Source organism: Gymnodraco acuticeps, unplaced genomic scaffold (genome assembly GCF_902827175.1).
Source record: "Gymnodraco acuticeps unplaced genomic scaffold, fGymAcu1.1, whole genome shotgun sequence".
Lineage (NCBI taxonomy): Eukaryota > Metazoa > Chordata > Actinopteri > Perciformes > Bathydraconidae > Gymnodraco > Gymnodraco acuticeps.
The window spans coordinates 209,248-229,432 of record NW_022990385.1 but is presented as its reverse complement, the minus strand read 5'-3'; the positions used below and the strand labels follow the sequence as shown (position 1 = coordinate 229,432).

The window sequence follows — 20,185 nt, the reverse complement described above, 5'->3', positions numbered from 1 at the left end:
AACTCAGGAAAAAGCCTTTTTCCTCGTCGCTCCTCTCTGGGAACTATTTAAAAGATAGGCTTGTGCTGCGTGTACTACGATGGTCCACCTTAACAACTGCACAGGTTTAATGTGTAGTGAGAGACATGGATTCTGTGTAAGCTTGGCCTCATTGACAGAAATGATAATTTTAGTAGTTTTAAACTGGCTCTTAAAGTGCTCCTATTATGCTATTTTTAGACATATACTATGGGTCTCAGATATATACAAATATATAAAAAACATGAGGATGATGATGAAGTCTTAATGCTCCTAGCACTAGATGCGGATGACTTGCTACTTGTTGCCATTGTGACCACTTCGGAAACATCCAATGCTGCTTTTTCACTGTAGTGTTCTCATGCAGTGTGTTGAAACTCTGATGCAAACATTGAGTTAAACCGCAGCCAATGAAGACAGTCATAGTAAAGTTTGACTGTTTACTGTCACAATTCTTCATAGACATGGCGGTAAAAACTGTAAATAAACACAATACAAACTTAAATAGCTTTCCTGCATTCTTTACAGTGTTTATGACAGTTGTAAATAAATCGTTTTATTATACAAACTAATCAAACATATTTTTAACAATATCATTCCTAACTACATAATGCAATTCCTGAAGAAATTGCTAGTGGGAATGCTTTATGCTGAAAAGCTGATGCTAAATTGCTATGCTGAAATATAATGTGTAAGAAGAAAGTGAAGAATTTAGATTGAAATGAAATGTGTAAGAAGAAAGTGAAGAATTTAGATTGAAATGATACATGAACACTGGGGGCTTGAATGTGTGATGAGAGAAGAAAAGAAAGTAAAAAGGCTTGGAAAAGCAGCAGAATATTTGAACTGCAAACTTTTGAACTAACTTGATGGTGAATGATCTGTCGCCATGCCAACGGCATTTGATGACATCCCATAATATGCTTAGATGCGTTGATGGCTGCATCATTACCAAACCTGTGAAGTTTTGGGCCATTTGGAGCATTTTCACTGAAGTTATAAGAAAACCGTGTTTTATGGCGAGGATTGTGTTGCCATGTCAACGGCATTTGAAGAAATCTCAAAACTGTTGCGTAGATGTCTTCACGGCTGGACTTAGCACACATGTGCTTGAGCACTTTTTGAACATTTTCATAGGAGTTATAGCGACATCGTCTTTTATGGCGAGGGATATGCGTCCCTCGCCATAAAAGACGATGTCGCTCCATGGAAACGGCATATGACGAAACCCCATAATTGACGTAGAGCTGTTGAGGGCTGGACCGTTAACCATTATCTGAAGTGTGGTGCTGTTTTGACCCTTTTCATAGGCGTTACGACAACATCGTGTTTTATGGCGAGGGATGAATTTCCATGGAAACAGCATATGGTGAGATGTCAGATTTGACGTAGAGCTGTTGAGGCATGGACCAGTGATATACAAGCGAAGTTTGGGAGACGACCGGACCGTGTGCATTGGAGCTACAGCGACATCGTGTTTTATGGCGAGGGATGTGTTTCCATGGCAACAGCCTATGGTGAGATCTCAGATTTGGCGTAAAGCTGTTGAGGCATGGACCAGGGATATACAAGCGAAGTTTGGGGGACGATCGGACCGTGTCCATTGGAGTTCCAGCGACATCGTGTTTTATGGCGAGGCATATGATGACACCCCATAATTGACGTAGAGCTGTTTAGGGTTGGACCGTTAACCATTATCTGAAGTCTGCTGCTCTGAGCATGTCAGTTGGAGTTATGACATCATCGTGTTCCATGACACAGGTGTTTATAGAGAGTCGAAGTACCGCACTTCTACTTCTGACCCATGGGACCTTATTTCCGAAAAATTATGTATTGAAGTCAATGGGGAGAGAAAGATTATCTTTGGATCCCGTTTGAATTGTGCCATGAATTACACATATGATGTTTGTCAATCTTAACAAATAATTTTGCTCCGCTCACCGGTCCCTCACAGCGGGCACAGCTGCAGGTGCTAATCTCTCTCTCTCACGTCCGGTTATACTTCACTCGCGTTTATGTCCAAATCCATCAGATCTAGCTACTTCTAGCTAATGATATGGCTGCTGCCCCTCCCTACACGCAGACTCAAACCTCATTTTATGCCCAAATTCCAGCTGAGAGGGTCTTCTCTACAGCTGGCCTCAGGGTCGGCGTCATGGGGGGTCATTCGCGGGCCATGCCCCCTCAAATGAGTCACTGTGCCCCCCCCAACGCAGGGTGGGCAAGCCTTGCCACTTTGCCATTTTTTTTTTTTTTATATCATATAAGTGAAAACGTTTCCACTAAAGGTTTTTTGTGTGAAATACATCAGAAATAAATAATACAAATATGAAACACAGCCTGAGGTGTGCTCACTGCTGCTCTCTGATTGGTGTGTTGCTTGACCAATGACCCCCGACCTTGTTTTGTTATCATTACGTGGCTGTGTGTTTAGATGAAAGCCCAGTGGCGATCTGTTCATCTGTTACACTGATTATACAGTAAAACCATCGAAAATAATATGATATACAGTACAGTACAAGTAGCCTACTTCTGAGTATCTGTGTTTCATTCTAGCTCAGCTCTCTGTGTGTGTGGCACGAGCGCATTTTGTGAGTGTGCAAGCGGTAACGTGGAATGTTGTTGTTAGCATCTGGTTAGCTAGCTATGCTAACGGATATAAAGGGCTGTTTCTAAGCCAAGGTGGAGGAGAGTCCTCTCCTGTCAGACTGAGAGGATCTTATAACGTCAGCTCAGTGAGGTAAGGACTCTCTCAGTATTTAGATAGTTAACTTTAGTGTAGGTTAACTCAGTGGGTCTCAAACGGTTTGGTCACCATTTATGTAAACAAGTATTTGCGAGGAATAGGCTACCTTTATATGATCATATAGTTATTAAAGAATAAGAGAATAAATGAAAAACGGGTATGAAATACTATAGGACAGTAACACAAGAATACAGTTTAAAAGGGGAGTGATTAGTAAAATATCCATAAAGAAAAAGTAAATCTGTGTACAGTTCTGTTTCATATGGATGTTGAGAGATGTAGGCTATCCATAGATCTCTTCATTTAGCTCTCAAAGTGCACCAGATTGATGCATTTAACTTATATTTAAACAACAATATTTAAAAAATAATCTTCTCGTGGGAGCATTCCCCCAGACCCTCCTAGATGAGGTTTGGTCCACCACCACCTAAAACATGTTCACATGGATAGGATACTAAATACATTTGCACACTTTTTATATGGTGGCCTATGTTTCTGTTTTGGTGGTCGTGCCACAACCGTGCATGTATGCATAAGTCATAGGTGCGCTATAAAATAGCACTACATCCCTGCAATGTGTGTGAAAAACAATAGACTTTACAGCATGTTTTTTGAAGTTGAAGTTGCGTTGGTGTGTTGGTTGTTGACGGCAGTGTGTGCCCTCCCCCCTTGGTAAATTATTTCCCCCCCATTTGATTTGTTCTAGAGCCGACCCTGGCTGGCCTGATTGTGAATCGCTTCCGCACCCGCCTCTCCCCTGAGCATGTAGACATGCTCATATTCTTATAGAAGAATGAGTATTGAATAGCTGCATTCTGTGCATAGGCCCTGTTATAGATTGTTGATCTCTGTTGTAATAGGGTTACGTTACCAGTGGCGTTTTTATATGTACAAAAGTGGTGGGGCACAAAAAACGTAGATGTTTATAAGCTTCTGCAGTGACGTGCAGTGAAGTTCATGGCTGGTGAGGCACTGGCACTGACTCTTCAGGTTTACAAATATTATATTTTGACCTAAATCAAAATATTATATTTTCAAAAGCTTTTTTAGTCTGATGCTTCGATTAATTTTAAACAGAAAATGTAATTTTATCATTTAAATATTGGATTGTTCTCTAAGATCCCTTTTTCAATAAAATTGCGGTCTTACCTTGAAGATGAAGTCCATTTGCCTATCCTTCTCGACGAAAATCTCTTACTTTTTTGTAAGAGTCCTCCTTATCTTCTTGTAGTTTCAAAAGTCTATCATAAATCTAATCGATAGATTTATGATTGGAAAATTATAAAAGTAGGGTAGACATGTGGATATTATCCGGCTGAACACAACGTGCATTTATCTAACAGGTGCGTTTCCCACAGATCTTATTTCGAGCTATTTTCTAAAATCCTATGGAGGAATCTCATTGCTTTTTTGTCGAGGGAAGCCATGCGCAGCTTACTTCCGGGTTTTAGGATGCGTCACTGCACCTCTCTCGTCTCCTCTTCACACACTACACTTTTCGCGGCACACGTACTTACAGCCAGTCAGCTCTGAATTATGGAGATGACGTATGGCGAGGATGGCAGCTCAGTGCCCCTATGGTCATTATTTTTTTTGCCACACACGTTAAATAGAAAAATACTCGTTTTTACAGTCATCATTCACTTAGACAGTGAGAGGGAGGGGCATGATCGGGTTTTGTCCCACATGGCTCTAAACAGCTCAATAGGCACACACTGTAGACACTAATTAGAAGAACACAGACTAAAACAGCAATGCAATTTGAGTCCCCTCAAACTCCCCTTACATTCATTCAGAGACCAGTTTGCAAACTTAAAGTTTGGTAAGAACCAGGCTCGGGGGTCTCCAGGCAACAAATGTATCCGAGCCAGAGTGCACATGGAGCGGATACATTCCTCCATGAAATCAGACACCCGGTTTTTTTCTGAGTCCTCTCAAAAACCGGGTTTCCGATTTTGTGCAGACAGTAGTCTGAAATGGATGAATTCATTTTGACGGAGAAGGGGAAGCTTGGTTTCCCCTCTCCGTTGTAAGTTGCAACGGAGAAGTGGAAAAGTGTCCGGGGCTTTGGCCTGAAGTGCCAACAGGTTGAGCTTTTTCGAGCCCCTTCTCTCCGCTTCTCCGTTGGCACTCTGCCGTTTTTTCGAATTGTGCTACCTCCAGGACAGAGACCGCGAAAAGCACCTCTGTAGCCCCTCACAGACCACCAAAGAACGGACTAAATAGCTCCAGCATCTCTCCCTAACATGGGCAAACAGGTTTTTTTACACCTCCAGAACAGAGACCGCGAAAAGCACCTCTCTGTAGCCCCTCACAGACCACCAAAGGACGGACTACAGACCTCCAGCATGTCTCCCTAACATGGGCACTTCCATAACCTTGCACACCGTGAGACCCCGGGCCCCCGGACTTAAGCACTCCCCCACGGACTTAACCCAGATGATCACACCGTACATAACCTCATGCCCCTGGTAACCCTAAAAAGGGGGTGGATTTTGCGGTGCTTTACCGTCCGCCCATCAGCATCCATATTCGGCCTTCTTCACGGCACCCCCCCTGTGCTGGAGGTTCACACTTGAACTGTTTTGTCATATTCGTCTTTCCACGGGTGGGTGCGCCTGGCAAAGCTGTGTACCCAAACGTAAGCACTCTCACTCGGACTAAACACATAAGGACATCCGGGTAAGACCTTAGTGCCCCTTAGTGCCCCTGGCACTCCATGTCGTTAAATGAGCTCAGTAATGTACTGCACAACATCACATGGGTAAATTAGCTCCGTAATGCCCTGCAAGATCACATTTGGTTTATTTCCAAAAAGCCAGGAAAATACACCGATCTCCGTCATGTCCTGTACAATATTATTCTTTGTTTATTTCTATCATTCAGGCAAATACACATATCTTTGTCCGCTCCAGGAGCTTCAAAATGCAGACTCCTGAGCTCCGTCATGTCCTGCAAAATATCATTCTTCCGCACCGCCAAGCACCGGCACGTGGACCCGGGGAGGAGGCCCTCCAATGGCGGGTCAAATTTGCTGATACCACAGCTGACGGCTGGACACTAGCCGTAGAGGAACACCAGGGCGGGACCTGGCAGGTCCCTCTTTGCAGACAAGCATATGTGGTTGTTACGCAGGATCAAACAGGTAGCCTGTGATGAAGTAGGGTCGACCCTATATCATGTGAAGCCACCAAGCCGTGGTCCCTGAGGGAACTGGTGCCCGGAGCAATTGCTGAATGCCGCAGCCGACTAAGGCCGCTATGCAACATTGGAGGATTAGAGAAACTGATGTTTGCCTGGCACTCCGCGGTGAATTGGGGAGGTGGAACATCCAACCCGCTGCGGAACCCGTGGTGGGACCCCTGAGTCAGACGGTTCGTCTTGGAAACGCTTCACGCCCGGGAGGAAAAAGACACGCAGGGTTACCCCCACGCAGCACACCCTCCCGGCCATCAGAGTCGAACCCGCAGTTCGGAGGAACCGACAGCCAGAGCACCGGCACGTGGACCGGGGGAGAAGACCCTGTGATGGCAGGTCGCGTTTGCCATTCGATCAGTGAGGTGAGAGGAGAAGAACGCAGCAAAAATGGACAAAATCCGTTAATGTATGGTCGAGTTGGGGGGGGGAACGGCTGGACAAAGGCCGTCGGGGGGCACCCAGGACCGGGCAGTGCCCCCGGTAGAAGGAACCGGGTGAAACGGGCCAAAACAGAAAGAAAAAGAACCAGGCAAAAGGGGCGAAAATGTAAAAAAGTATCCGAAAATAGTGCCTCATAAGGCGGGTAGAGTCCCCTGTCAACTCCCCTTACATTCCTCCAGAGTCAGAAAAAGTCTGAGTTAACTTTTTGGACAACCATAAAAAAGGGCTAAAAGTGATCAAATGTATCCGAAAATAGTGCCTCATAATTTAGAGTCCCCTAAAAAAATCCCCTTACATTCCTCCAGAGACCAGTTCAAAAACTTAAAGTTTGGTAAGAACCATGCTGCGGGGTCTCTAGGCAACAAATTCATCCGAGTGCACTAGGAGCGGACACATTCCTCCATGAAGTGAGACAGCCGTTTTTTTTCTGAGTCCTCTCAAAAACTGGGTTTCCGATTTCGTGCGGACAGTAGCTTGAAAATGATGAAATAATTTTTTTGACGGAGAAGGGGAGGCTTGGTTTCCCCTCTCCGTTGTAAGTTGCAACGGGGAAGTGTCCGGGGCTTCGGCCGGAAGGGCCGACAGGTTGAGCTTTTCAAAGCCCCTTCTCTGTCGGCACAACATTTTTTTAAAACTTCATTTTTGATTATTTTAAGATATAATTGACCGTTTTCTTTACTTTTTTCTTCTTTCCACGGGTGGGGGCGCATGGCAGGCCGCCTATGAGCTCCCAAATTCGGCCTGGAACCTCCAGGATTTGTGGGCTAAGCTCCATAAACTGACAAAGTCACCCAGAAATGTCACTTTTATACCCCAAAAATATATAATACAAATGCATTTAAATAGTAAAAGGTACAATTGTGCTCCGAATTACCCGGAATTTGATTTATGTAGCCCCACGATAGTGAATACAAGAAAAAAGTGTTAAAACGCCTGATTAAAGCATATGCAGGACCCCAGTAAGCTCCAGACTATGTGCATTGTGTTAGGGAACCATATTAATGATAAAATAAATCATTTAAATGCAAAAATAATGATTACAAATCAGTTTTAGGGGGACAACTGTGGAGAGGAGCCTGAAAATGACTCTCCAGCACCCCGGAGAAGCAGGGTCTCACACTCACAGGCACACAGACAGAGACCCAGGGTGATGCACATGGCTCTTCCACCCAGCAATAAGTATTTGAAAGCTGGGGAAAAGTGCTGTGAATAGAGGGAGAGAGCAGCCAGAGAGAAACGGGGTGTGAGACTCACAGAGCACACCCAGAGAGATCCTTGCAGCACATGGCTCTTGCACCCAGACTGTACCCAGAGAACAGGCTGCTTCACAGCCAGGAAAAGTAATTGAATCCTGGGTATACATGTTTTTTAAATAGTCTGATACCTCCAGGGCGCATCACCGCATTTTACAAGCCAGGGAAGGTGCCTGAATCCTGGGTAAACATTGTTTAAGTGTTTTTAAATGTGTGGAACAGTGTTTTGTCACTTTCAAAACTCTCCCGTCATTGACCGGAGGAATTGGGTCGATGTTGTATTCAATCTGACCGTTAATATTCCAGTGAGACGAAGTACGTACAATGACCGGAGTGATCCCATGTTAATTTTGTCCCAAAACCGGAGCATTCCCTCACCTAGGGAGGCGCCCAGGTGGCATCCTTACTAGGTGCCCGAACCACCTCAACTGGCTCCTTTCGACACGAAGGAGGAGCGGTTCAACTCCGAGTCCCTCCCGGATGACTGAACTTCTCACCTTATCCCTAAGGGAGACACCAGCCACCCTGCGGAGAAAACCCATCTCGGCCGCTTGTATCCGCAAACTCATTCTTTCGGTCATGACCCATCCTTAATGACCATAGGTGAGGGTAGGAATGAAAATGGCCCGGTAGACAGAGAGCTTTGCCTTCTGGCTCAGCTCTCTTTTCATCACAACGGTGCGGTAAAGCGACTGCAGTACCGCTCCCGCTGCTCCGATTCTCCGGCCCATCTCACGCTCCATTGTTTCCTCATGCGAGAACAAGACCCTGAGATACTTGAACTCCTTCACTTGGGGTAAGGACTCATTCCCTACTTGGAGTGGACAGTCCATCGGTTTCCTGCTGAGAACCATGGCCTCAGATTTGGAGGTGCTGATCCTCATCCCAGCCGCTTCACACTCGGTTGCGAACCGATCCAGTGAGTGCTGAAGGTCGCAGACCGATGAAGCCATTAGAAGCACATCATCTGCAAAAAGCAGTGGTGCAATCCTTAGCCCACCAAACTGCAGACCCCCTCCCCCACGACTATGCCTCAAAATCCGATCCATGTATATTACAAACGGGATTGGTGACAAAGCGCAGCCCTGGCGGAGGCCAACCCTCACCGGAAATGGGTCCGACTTACTGCCGAGGACACGGACTCAGCTCTCGCTTTGGGAGTACAGAGATTGGATGGCCCTGAGTAGAGACCCCCTCACCCCATACTCCTGCAGCACCTCCCACAGTAACTCCCTGGGAACTCGGTCATACGCCTACTCCAAGTCTACAAAACACATGTAGCCCGGATAAGCATACTCCCAGGCCCCCTCCAGGATCCTTGCGAGAGTAAAAAGCTGATCCGTCGTTCCACGACCAGGACGGAATCCTTATTGTTCCTCCTCAATCTGAGGTTCGACAATCGGCCTGACCCTCCTTTCGAGTACCTTGAGTAAACTTTCCCAAGGAGGCTGAGTAGTGTGATGCCTCTGTAATTGGCACACACCCTCTGATCCCCCTTTTTGAAAAGGGGAACCACCATCCCGGTCTGCCACTCCTTCGGTACCGTTTCCGACTTCCACGCAACGTTGATGAGACGTGTCAACCATGATAGTCCCTCAACACCCAGAGCCTTCAGCATTTCTGGGCCGATCTAATCCACCCCCGGGGCTTTGCCACTGTGGAGTTGTTTGACGACCTCAGTGACCTCCCCCCGGGAGATTGGTGTTGATCTCCTGTCATACTCCAGCTCTGCCTCTAACATAGAGGGCGGAGTTGTCGGGTTCAGGAGTTCCTCAAAGTGTTCCTTCCAACGCCCTAACACTCCATCAGTTGAGGTCAACAACGTCCCATCCTTACTGTACACAGCTTGGATGGTTCCCTGCTTCCCCCTCCTGAGGTGTCGGACAGTTTTCCAGAACAACTTTGGTGCAGCCCGAAAGTCCTTTTCCATGTCTTCTCCGAACTTCTCCCACACCCGCTGCTTTGCCTCAGCCACGGCTGAGGCTGATGACCTTCGGGCCTGTGATAACAAATCCCTGAAGGCCTCCTTCTTCAGTCGGACGGCTTCCCTGACTACCGGTGTCCACCCGAAGGTTCGAGGGTTACCGCCCCTTGAGGCACCTAAGACCTTGAGACCAGCAATAGAGGCTTTGAACACCGACCACTCTGGTTCAATGTCCCCAACCTCCACAGGAATGCCCGAAAAGCTCTGCCGGAGGTGTGAGTTGAAGGCCTCCTGAACTTGGGCCTCCTGAACTTGGGCCTACACGTTTGCGAGTTTGTGAGCCCAACCAGATCCAACTGGTAACGCTCCACCTCCCGCACAAGTTCCGGCTCCTCCCCCCCCCCCAGAGAGGTGACGTTCCACGTCCCCAAAGCCAGCTTCTGTCGCCCGGGTCTGGTCCGTCGAGACCCTCTGCTTTCACTGCCACCCTTCTGGCAGTGCACCCGACCCCATCGCCATTTCCCGTAGGTGGTGGGCCCGCGGGACGGAGAAGCGGAGGTGTTGCCCACGTTGCCTTTTCGGGCTGTGCCCGGCCGGGCTCCGTGGCAAGCCCGGCCACCAGACGCTCGCCGACGAGTCCTCCTTCTGGGCCTGGCTCCAGAAGGGGACCCCGGGCTTCCTCCGGGCCGGGTATCCTCACTTTCTGTGTCGTCTTTCATGAGGTCTTTTGAACCAATCTTAGTCTGCCGTTATAAACATAACGTTTTTAAATGAAAGAGGGAACATACACGAACAACATAACGGGGAGGTGTTCCAGGCACGTCCAACTGGGAAGAGACCAAGGGGTAGACCTAGGACCAGGTGGAGGGATTATATCTCTTCGCTGTCCTGGGAGCGTCTTGGGATCCCCCAGTCAAGGCTGGTTGATGTGGCCGGGGAAAAGAAAGTTTGGGGCTCTCTGCTGGAACTGCTACCCCCGCGACCCGACCACGGATAAGCGGGAGAAGATGGATGGATGGATGTTTATAACGTTATGTTAAAGTTATGTTTTAAGCATGAAAGCTGTCAACTGTTCAAACTGTGATCACCAGTGCAATACATTTGACAAATTTGACTTGGTTTCTATACTTATTTGAACATGTATTTATTTATTTTTCAAAATTAAACTTTTTTTTCAGCAGAAAGTATTAAAAATAATGATTACAAAAAAATACAAAAATAAATATAAAATATATTTTAAGATCATGTTTAATCATCTGATTTGTCTGTGCATTGTTGTTTTAGTCTGTGTTCTTCTAATTAGTGTCTACAGTGTGTGCCTATTGAGCTGTTTAGAGCCATGTGGGACAAAACCTGATTATGCCCTTCCCTCTCACTGTCTAAGTGAATGGTGACTGTAAACACTACACTGTGCATGCTCAGAGTATTTTCCTATTTAATGTGTGTGGCAAATAAATAATGACCATAGGGGCACTGAGCTGCCATCCCCACCATACGTCGTCTCACATAATTCAGAGCTGATTGGGTGTAAGTATGTGTGCCGTGAAAAGTGTGGTGTGTGAAGAGCAGACTAGAGACGCGTCCTAAAACCTGGAAGTAAGCTGCGCATGGCTTCCCTCGACAAAAAAGCAATGAGATTTCTCCATAGGATTTTAGAAAATAGCTCGAAATAAGATCTGTGGGAAACGTACCGTAGATAAATGCACGTTTTGTTCAGCCGGATAATATCCACATGTCTACCCTACTTTTATAATTTTCAAATCATAAATCTATCGATTTAGATTTATGATTCGACTTTTGAAACTACAAGAAGATAAGGAGGACTTTTACAAAAAAGTAATAGAGATTTTTGTCCAGATGGATAGGCAAAAGGATTTCATCTTCAAGTCAAGGTAAGACCGCAATTTTATTGAAAATGGGATCTTACTAAGAGAGAACAATCCAATATTTAAATTATAAAATTACATTTTTTGGATATCCTTTGGTATGATTTGTGCTAAACTGTCTGTTTAAAATTAATCAAAGCATCAGACAAAAAAGATTTTGAAGATAATATTATATTTTGATTTAGGTCAAAATATAATATTTGTAAACCTGAAGAGTCAGTGCCAGTGCCTCACCAGCCATGAACCTCACTGCAGGAGCTTATATATAGACATCAGGGTTTCCGTTAGCCGGTAATTACCGGTTTTTAGCTGGTAAAATGTATTAAAAACCGGTAAATTCAAAACCTGCCGGTCAAAATGTCTGGTAATAATTAGGGATGCTCCGATAGATCGGCCACCGGTCATTATCGGCCGATATTCACTGTTAATAGTTTGATCGGTGCTCTCTATAAAGCCCGATCAGGAGAGCTGGATCTGATCGATATGGACATAAACGCGAGTGAAGTATAACCAGACGCAAGAGAGAGATCAGATCAACTGCTGAGTCTGACAGAGACACGCAGCTCTGCATAATCACCTGAAGCCCTGCCTCTGTTTAGCGAGCTGCATGAGAAACTGACGGGCTGTCAGGAGAGAGAGGGAGGGAGAGAGGGAAAAGAGAGCATCCGTTTCTCCCGTGTTATTATTCAAAGTTAATGTAAACTGTTGAATAATGTACTTCATCTACTACAAGTAGTTTGTTTGAATGTAATAATTATGTTGTTTGTGCAATCATTTATTGAAAAATTAATCTGAATTTTTTCGATCTGTTACGATTATAGACTGAAGCAATATAAAAATGAGCCCCGTGAACTGAGTTTTAAACATCAGCATATCTGCTCATAGTCCGGTAATTACCTGCTAACGGAAACTCTGCTACATAACTCTTATTATTATTATTGAAATATGACCGGTAAGTTTCAAATTTATCCGGTAAAATAAATTCTGCCCGGACATTTGACCGGCGAGAAAAAGTCCTAGCGGAAACCCTGATAGACATCTAAGTTTTTGGTGCCCCACCACTTTTGTACATATAAAAACGCCACTGTGTGTGGCCTGTCTTGCCTATAATTCAAAAGGTTAAATAGTGCACTTAACACCAAAAGTAAGAAAATCTGTGTTTCGTAGATTATTTCTTTGTTGTAACAATACTTCTTGGCAATACATCTTATAACGTTGCAAAGCCTGTTTATTTACATTTCAAGTGGTGCCACATTTGTGACCAGCATGAGGAGGAGAGGCTGTTGTGGCTGTGTTTGGTTCTTCCACACGCTACTGTGGCTCCTTGTTAAATTAATACATTGTTCATAAATAAATGTTGCCAAAATATCTTGATTCATCAGACTTTAATCATCCAATCCACCAAACAACACCAAACAAGAGTCAACAGCAAAAAAAAGCTGTTTGGCATTGGCAGAGGAGATTTGTCCCATTCTTCATGGGCGCGCCCCACATACTCAGAAATAAGCTACCAAACACAGATCTCCTTACTTTTTGTGTTAAGTTTATAATAAATAAGTAGTGTTTAACATATGAATCGAATATTTTTTACAGAACACACCATGGCCACAACCCTGGAGGATGTAGGCAAACAGGTGAGTACAATTAAACTAATCTGCCCCCCCCCCCCCCCCCCCCCCGTAGTTAAAGGGTTATCTTTTCCTTATTTCACAGTTTTTCAGTGTTGAAGTGTTCTGCAACCGTGTCAGGAAGTGAATTGCTGTGATCTTTAAATGCTTCCATCGAAACTCAAATGATTTGTGCTTCTGTTCACTTCTTACACAAATGTTACATAAAGCATGGTTGGCAGAACATGTGGCTGAAGTGTAGGCACTGAGTGGTGCTGAGCCTGTGATGACCTCACTGTGCTGCTTCCTGTGCACCTCCTGTGTGACAGAGTCTTCAGGATACATTTTGAACTGTAGGGGTTAATCACAATCAGAAATCCTTTTTTTGTCCCACAAAGGGGAAATGTACTATATATATATATATATATATATATAGTATATATATATATATATATATATTAGTGCTGTCAAAATTATCGCGTTAACGGCGGTAATTAATTTTTTGAATTAATTGCGTTAAAATATTTAACGCATTTAACGCATGTGCAGAATGGCCCGCCCCATACGTGCCACCAGTGGCAGCACCAGGGTATGGCTGGGGTAGGCTACACCCATACCAAGAAATGGCTTAGCCCCACCATGAAAAATGATGTTAAAGGAAGCAAAATAAAGTCTGCCAACTCGCGCGGAGTAAATTGCACAGACGGCAGTTAGTAAGATTGATTTCAGTAGCCACGGTTTTGAAAACTTTTGTCACGTAGTGATCGTCTTCTCAATAGAACATCTTTGATAACGGCGTGGTGTTGTTGCAGGAAGTCCCGACGGAGAATACTTTTGCTGTAGTACAGGGGTGCACATAACTGGTACGCAGGTTATGTGCGTAATCTCTCTGAAATGCGTACCGTCACTTGTGTCACAAAGCACATTTGCGTACCGAAGTACTTGTGAAGCTTTTCCAGAAGGCGGTTAGATCACCGGACGACAGAGTCGGTCTCCGTGTGCACAGACAGGGCTGCTGTTAACGTCGGTCTGTTCAACGGAATTGTGCCAAAACTACGCCAACCGGCTACGGAGGGAGACCCCCCCCCCCCCCCCCCTTCACTGGAGAACTGCGCTAAAACAGCTGCTCACAACGTTCACACTCTGTGGTCACGAAGTACTCCACTAGCCGCCCCCCCCCGTCGACTTTCCTGAAGTACTCCCCCGTTGATAGAAATCAACACGTAATGAATTAAGACCCCACGGTTTGATGATTGATAGGTGTGTGGGCTGTCTTTCATTTTGACACACAGAAAAATGATATAATAAACATAGATACTGTATGTTAAATGGATATATCCGACTTCTTCCATTTATCTTTCCATTCCCACAACAATATACATAAATAAATGGCATATTTTGGACATAGTTCGAATGGTGATTAATCATGATTAATTAATTTTTAAGCTGTGATTAATCTGATAAAAAATTGTAATCGTTTGACAGCCCTAATATATATATATATATATATATATATAAAAATCCAGTCTCTGATAGTGTTACATTATTATGAGAGTGCTCTGATACTTGTTTGATTCTGAAATCTATAAATATATACATCATATGTTTCTGAAGGTGTGGCGCGGGGCCTTCCTCTTGGCGGACTTCATTCTCTCCAGCCCTGACATGTTCAGAGGAGCCACAGTCCTGGAGCTGGGAGCGGGAACAGGCCTCACCAGCATCGTCATGGCAACCATCTGCAAAACAACATTCTGCACAGGTATATTTCATCAGGCACAAATCATTTAAAAAAGCTCAACACTGAAAACTGACGTAAGAATATCTTTACTCATCTTAATCTGAGCTCTGTGAGTAGTCTGAGCTCCTCTTAGTGTTTCCTCTACTGCAGGGGTGGCCAACCAGTCAGAGGTTAAGAGCCACATTTTTTCTATGTTACTGCAAAGAGCCACATCAAACACACAGTCACTGATACCGCTTGTTTCTGTTTTTTGTTTTCTGGAGACAAGATTTCAACCACGTCACTGATGCATTTTTGTGGCATTGGGATATATATTTTTTAAATCCTCTGGAGCAGAGAGAAGAGCTGTGGATTATTGTTATTGATTATTGCATCAGTGTTTCTTAGGGTCAAAAACACTAAACTCACAACTTAAAATGAAAGCGTTTAGTTTATTTAATAAAAGAGCACATGTTCAATGTGAAAAGTGACAGTAGTTATAGATTATTTGCAATTTGGTGCTATATATATATTTAAAAAAAAATTATATATTTTTTTTAAACACCTTGAATTTCAGGGGGGGGCGCGGGGCTCCGTTGGCGGGGTGCAAGACAATGGTATGGGAAACACTGGATAGTAGTGTTTAATCAACGATAGGTTTTCCCCCCCTCAAAAGGTGATTGGTTCACTGCATCGCAGGTATTATTGTGATTGGCTCTTGGGCCACATCAAAATTAGACGCGCTGTCATCCTCTCATACTGACACCTGACACCACACATACACACGTAGGGAGAGCCCGGACGAAAGTAACACGGGACGAAAGTAACACGGAACGAAAGTAACGGAGCAATTTTATCCGAGCCCAAACAACTTTGACCGGCCAAATTACGTCAGAATGATCAGCATTCAATACTTAACAGACCTACTAAATATCAGGTTTAACTGTCGTGTTGTCACGATACCAACATTTTGGTTTCGATACCAAGTCAAGAATTGCGATTCCGATTATTTTTTGATACTTTTCTTAAAAAAAGGGAAACAGTCTTAAATGTAATTATTGTGCTTTATTTCACACCAGAACCATAACACAAACTTTTAAACAATGAGAACAATAAATAAAATAAATGACAAGAATTCGTATTAAATACAATTAATACATCTCTTACAGACAGGCCTCGTGGTGTCCGTAGGCTTGCCCTCACTGTCAGAGATATAGCTCAAATACATCAAAATGTCGCTTCTGGCGTCTTTTTTGTCAACAAGCCGAGGCGCAGCGGCAGTTGCACTCCCACTTGCAGCCATGCTTCTCGTTTTCTCACATGCTCTGGCAGCTAGCGCGTGCACGAGAGCGGGGAGGCACTTGAGCGTGCTTGAGAGGGGCGGGACTGCAGGCACGGCTGCAGTGCAGGGAGTGGAAGCAGAGCGCTGAACACACACAGCTCTTATTTAAACGGCGCTTTCTCACCGTCATTCTTAAACGGAGGAATCGTAACTTTTTTAACGGCAGGGTATCGCGGTATACCTTTCAAATATCGGTACACCTTGCACCACTAGTCAGGAGTCAGTGTCTCTCCCCCAAACTCACACATATAAAATTCAATATGAACTGAAGAGCCGCATGAAACTAGGCAAAGAGCCGCATGCGGCTCGAGAGCCGCAGGTTGGCCACCCCTGCTCTACTGCGTCTCATTCATACAGTATCTGTTAGATTACAGCTCTGTGCTGACACACTGATCCCAGCACACACTCCTCCCTCCATACTTCAGTTCATTCAGTCAAGACAAACTCTATACTTGTGTTCATGTGTACATGATCATATTTATATAAAAACATTCCACTGTAAATCATTTGTTAATCATATTACATCCCATATCAGCCTTTCTCAAACTGATTAAATCATGCCACATATCATTACTATTTTGGGACATGTTCAAATAACGAAAACAAAGGAAAGGATTGGAAGTAAAAGAGTGATGTAGGGAAGTAAAAAAAGAAAGACTTTGCTCTGTGCAGTCGACACAAGTCAGTGAGCGCAGCAGGCAGTTGGATTAATACTGTATGACCGAGCAAATATATTCTGAAGTTTACCTTTAAAACCTGTGTCTCATGTAAACATTGTACTGTTTCATGGCTGAAATACCACATGTTGTTTTACAGATGTGGGAGAGGACCTTCTCAGCATGTGCAAGAAAAATGTAACATTAAACAGACACCTGATGGAGGCTGCAGGTGAGAACTCCATCTAAACCATGGTCGCTGTCCCTGTGCACGTAGTGGCGAGAGCACTGTGGGAACCTCTGCTATAACATGCTCCCAAATAAAAGGGTACAAAAGGGCTGACTTACACAAAAGATAGTAACTTGGATAGTATTTACTTACTCAAGGTCTGTGGCCGTGACTTTTATACTTAGGCCTTCTGAACCCCCCCCCTTCCCTCTGGAAAAAAAAAAGAAGAGTTATTACGTCTCAGCGTATACTTCAGCGGAATATCAAAACGCATCTATGACAGCGACCCTCTACCACACAAAACAACACCATTTATATAAACACCTATCATGACAGCCAATTAACAATTAAAAATGAACTAAGTCGGCACGGCGGCCCACATTGAAAATGACTTAGGCCTACCTTTGATGATAAATCACTTAAACACAAAGTCCATCCTCCTGTGCTTTTGGATGAAGCACTTGCAGGTCATTCAGCTGATCCTTTGCCACTCCAGTTTATCATTGGAACTCAATCTTGAAAATGACTCTGTTAATAATTTCGCAGCGATGTCATCACTATCACTGACATGAGCCATCATGAACAAACTTATGCTAATTAGCTACTTCCCCCTAGCTTGACCCGTTGTTATAACACACATGCATAAACCTCACAGCGGGCAGAACTTGTCATAAAGTCCGCGAAAATAAAGCCCGCCCATTTAGAGGGAAGATACGATTGGTCAATTGTACTGTCATTTGACATTACTCTCTCGTTGAGTTACCCTAGCTAGCCCTCTGTGAATTTACAGCAGGACCACCAATCACCTCCTATCTTGACAGTAACTCCCGGCCAAAGGAGCTTCTTTCATTGAACCCTTCACAAACTGAACAGGCACATTCGAAGGATTTATTTCTTTGGAAATGTTATTTGAAATACAAAAAAATCAAGTTATTTTGGTAAAACTAATGAAAAATATAACTAAAACAAATTTAAAATTAAAATATTAATGTTTTCAAATATAATTTTTTAGAATATCTTAGGCCCTCAGAGAGGGCCCTGACGGCTCGCCACTGCTTAAGGTATATATTTATGCTTGTATAGGCATAATAATTAAGTCATTGTTTTATTTTATTATTTATTTTATTAATATATATATTATTTTCATCTTATGAAAGATAATTATATCCTAACACAAAAACATTATGACTTTAACTTCTCTGACAATCAGGTGGTGATGTGAGAGTGAGACAGCTGGACTGGCTTCAGCATGACCTTTGTACAGGTAACACACACACACACACACACACACACACACACACACACACACACACACACACACACACACACACACACACACACACACACACACACACACACACACACACACACATAGGCACGATAATACATTTTGTTGGACGATAAATCTTCCCGGAAATTATTGCGATAAACGTTAATATTGTCGGCACCGTTGTAAGACCATTTTAGACCACTGACATAATGATAATATATAATAATAATTCAAGTAAATCCTTTGAAACAGAATTTTGGATTGAACATTCAACATTGCAAATGAAATGTGAAATGATATTCAAATATATAAATTATATATAATAAATAAAACAAATACATTTAAGTATAACAAATTAATTAAAATCACACACAACCAAAACAATCACTCGAGCAGCAGCGTTCTGAATTAGCTGCAGCTTCCTAATAGATTTTTTAGTGAGACCTGTGAAGACACCATTGCAGTAGTCCAGTCTACTGAAGATAAAAGCATGGACAAGTTTTTCCAAATCCTGCTGTGACATTAGTCTTTTAATCCTAGATATATTCTTTAGGTGATAGTAGGCTGATTTAGTAACAGTTTTAATGTGACTGTTGAAACTCAGGTCAGAGTCCATGACTACACCTAGATTTCTGGCTTTATCTGTTGTTTTGAACATTGCAGACCCCTCTGTCCTGGGGGTTGTCAACATGGATGTTAAAATCACCAACAATGACTAGACGGTCAAAGTCAATAGCTAGTTTAAGCTATTTTAAGTTTGTTAAACACACTATCAGTCATGTTTTTTGTAACAAGCTGTGGCTGACATGGAATCACTGCTAAATTAGATAAACTCAGACAAACGTTTGAGCGCTTCCTGTATCTAAGATGATTCACCGCTCTTAATCTATTACCTATCAACACAGATATCGGCAAAGCTACTGGCAGGCAGGGCCCCGGCATGTCCTGGAAAGAGTTGAGTGCCATACGCCCTTGAGCCTGGACCCAGCACATATCAGTAAGAGTTTGTTGTGTTTTGTACACAAATATCCTTATCAGGCTTCGGAGACTGCAGATGGTTTCTTGATGAAGACGGGGGAGATGGTGCGCGTCTCTGCGGTGATTTTGGTGGGCGTCGTTGAGGAGCGGGGGTAAAGGACATGCTGCCAGCCCTGCGTATCGCCTTAGTTTGGTTATTAAACTCCAGGAAGGAATCGGTGCCAACCCTCTGTATCTCCTTCATGTGTTCAACGATCTCCAGGAGGGTGGGCGAGGGTGAAAGGGTGAACGGAGTATCCTCAAAGGCGTTGACAGGGGGGGGGGGGGGGTGACGGGCAGTGGAGACTCCTCCATGTGTCTCATATGTCTCCCATAATCAGAACATTCCTCAGGCGGGTGCAGTGATAATTCTTCAGGGTTTTCTGCGTGATGTGTTGTGTCTTTCTCGTGTTTTGATTCCTCTTGCCGCTTGTCCTTGGCAGAGGGAACAGATTGATGACGCAGGCAGTTGAATATGTTAGAGATAAACAATTTCACTCCTTACTTGTTCAGGCAAACTCCATTTGCCTTGAAAGATGTCTGCGATCCCAGAAAAAGTTAAAATTGTCAATAAAATGGACAGAATGGTCAGTACAGGCCGTTGAAAGCCAGGTGTTCAGTGCAAACAATCTGCTGAATCTCTCCACTCCTCTTCTGACTGGCGGTAGAGGGCCACTGATGAACACCTCTGCATTTAGAGAGCTGGCAGTTTCCAACAAACATTTAAAGTCTTCTTTCAGCACTTCTGACTCTTGTTTCACAACATAATTTGTTCCAATGTGTAGTACCACATTCTTCACAGTCGGATGTTCAGCCCCAATATGCAGGATCTTCTCAGCCAAGTCAGAGACCACATCCTTGGGAAAACAGAGTACTTTGGT

General features: G+C 43.9%; 1 protein-coding gene across 2 annotated transcripts in view; it reads left to right on the top strand.

Annotated features, from left to right (window-relative positions):
- Positions 1–20,185, top strand: part of mettl22 (methyltransferase like 22) — a 91,068-nt gene that overhangs the window by 32,059 nt on the left and 38,824 nt on the right. For both annotated transcript variants that reach the window (XM_034224397.1, XM_034224396.1), the window contains exons 5-8: positions 13,060–13,100; positions 14,688–14,832; positions 16,949–17,020; positions 18,228–18,281. In XM_034224397.1, coding sequence (XP_034080288.1) covers positions 13,060–13,100; positions 14,688–14,832; positions 16,949–17,020; positions 18,228–18,281 — 312 coding nt within the window. The remainder of the gene's footprint in view (positions 1–13,059; positions 13,101–14,687; positions 14,833–16,948; positions 17,021–18,227; positions 18,282–20,185) is intronic.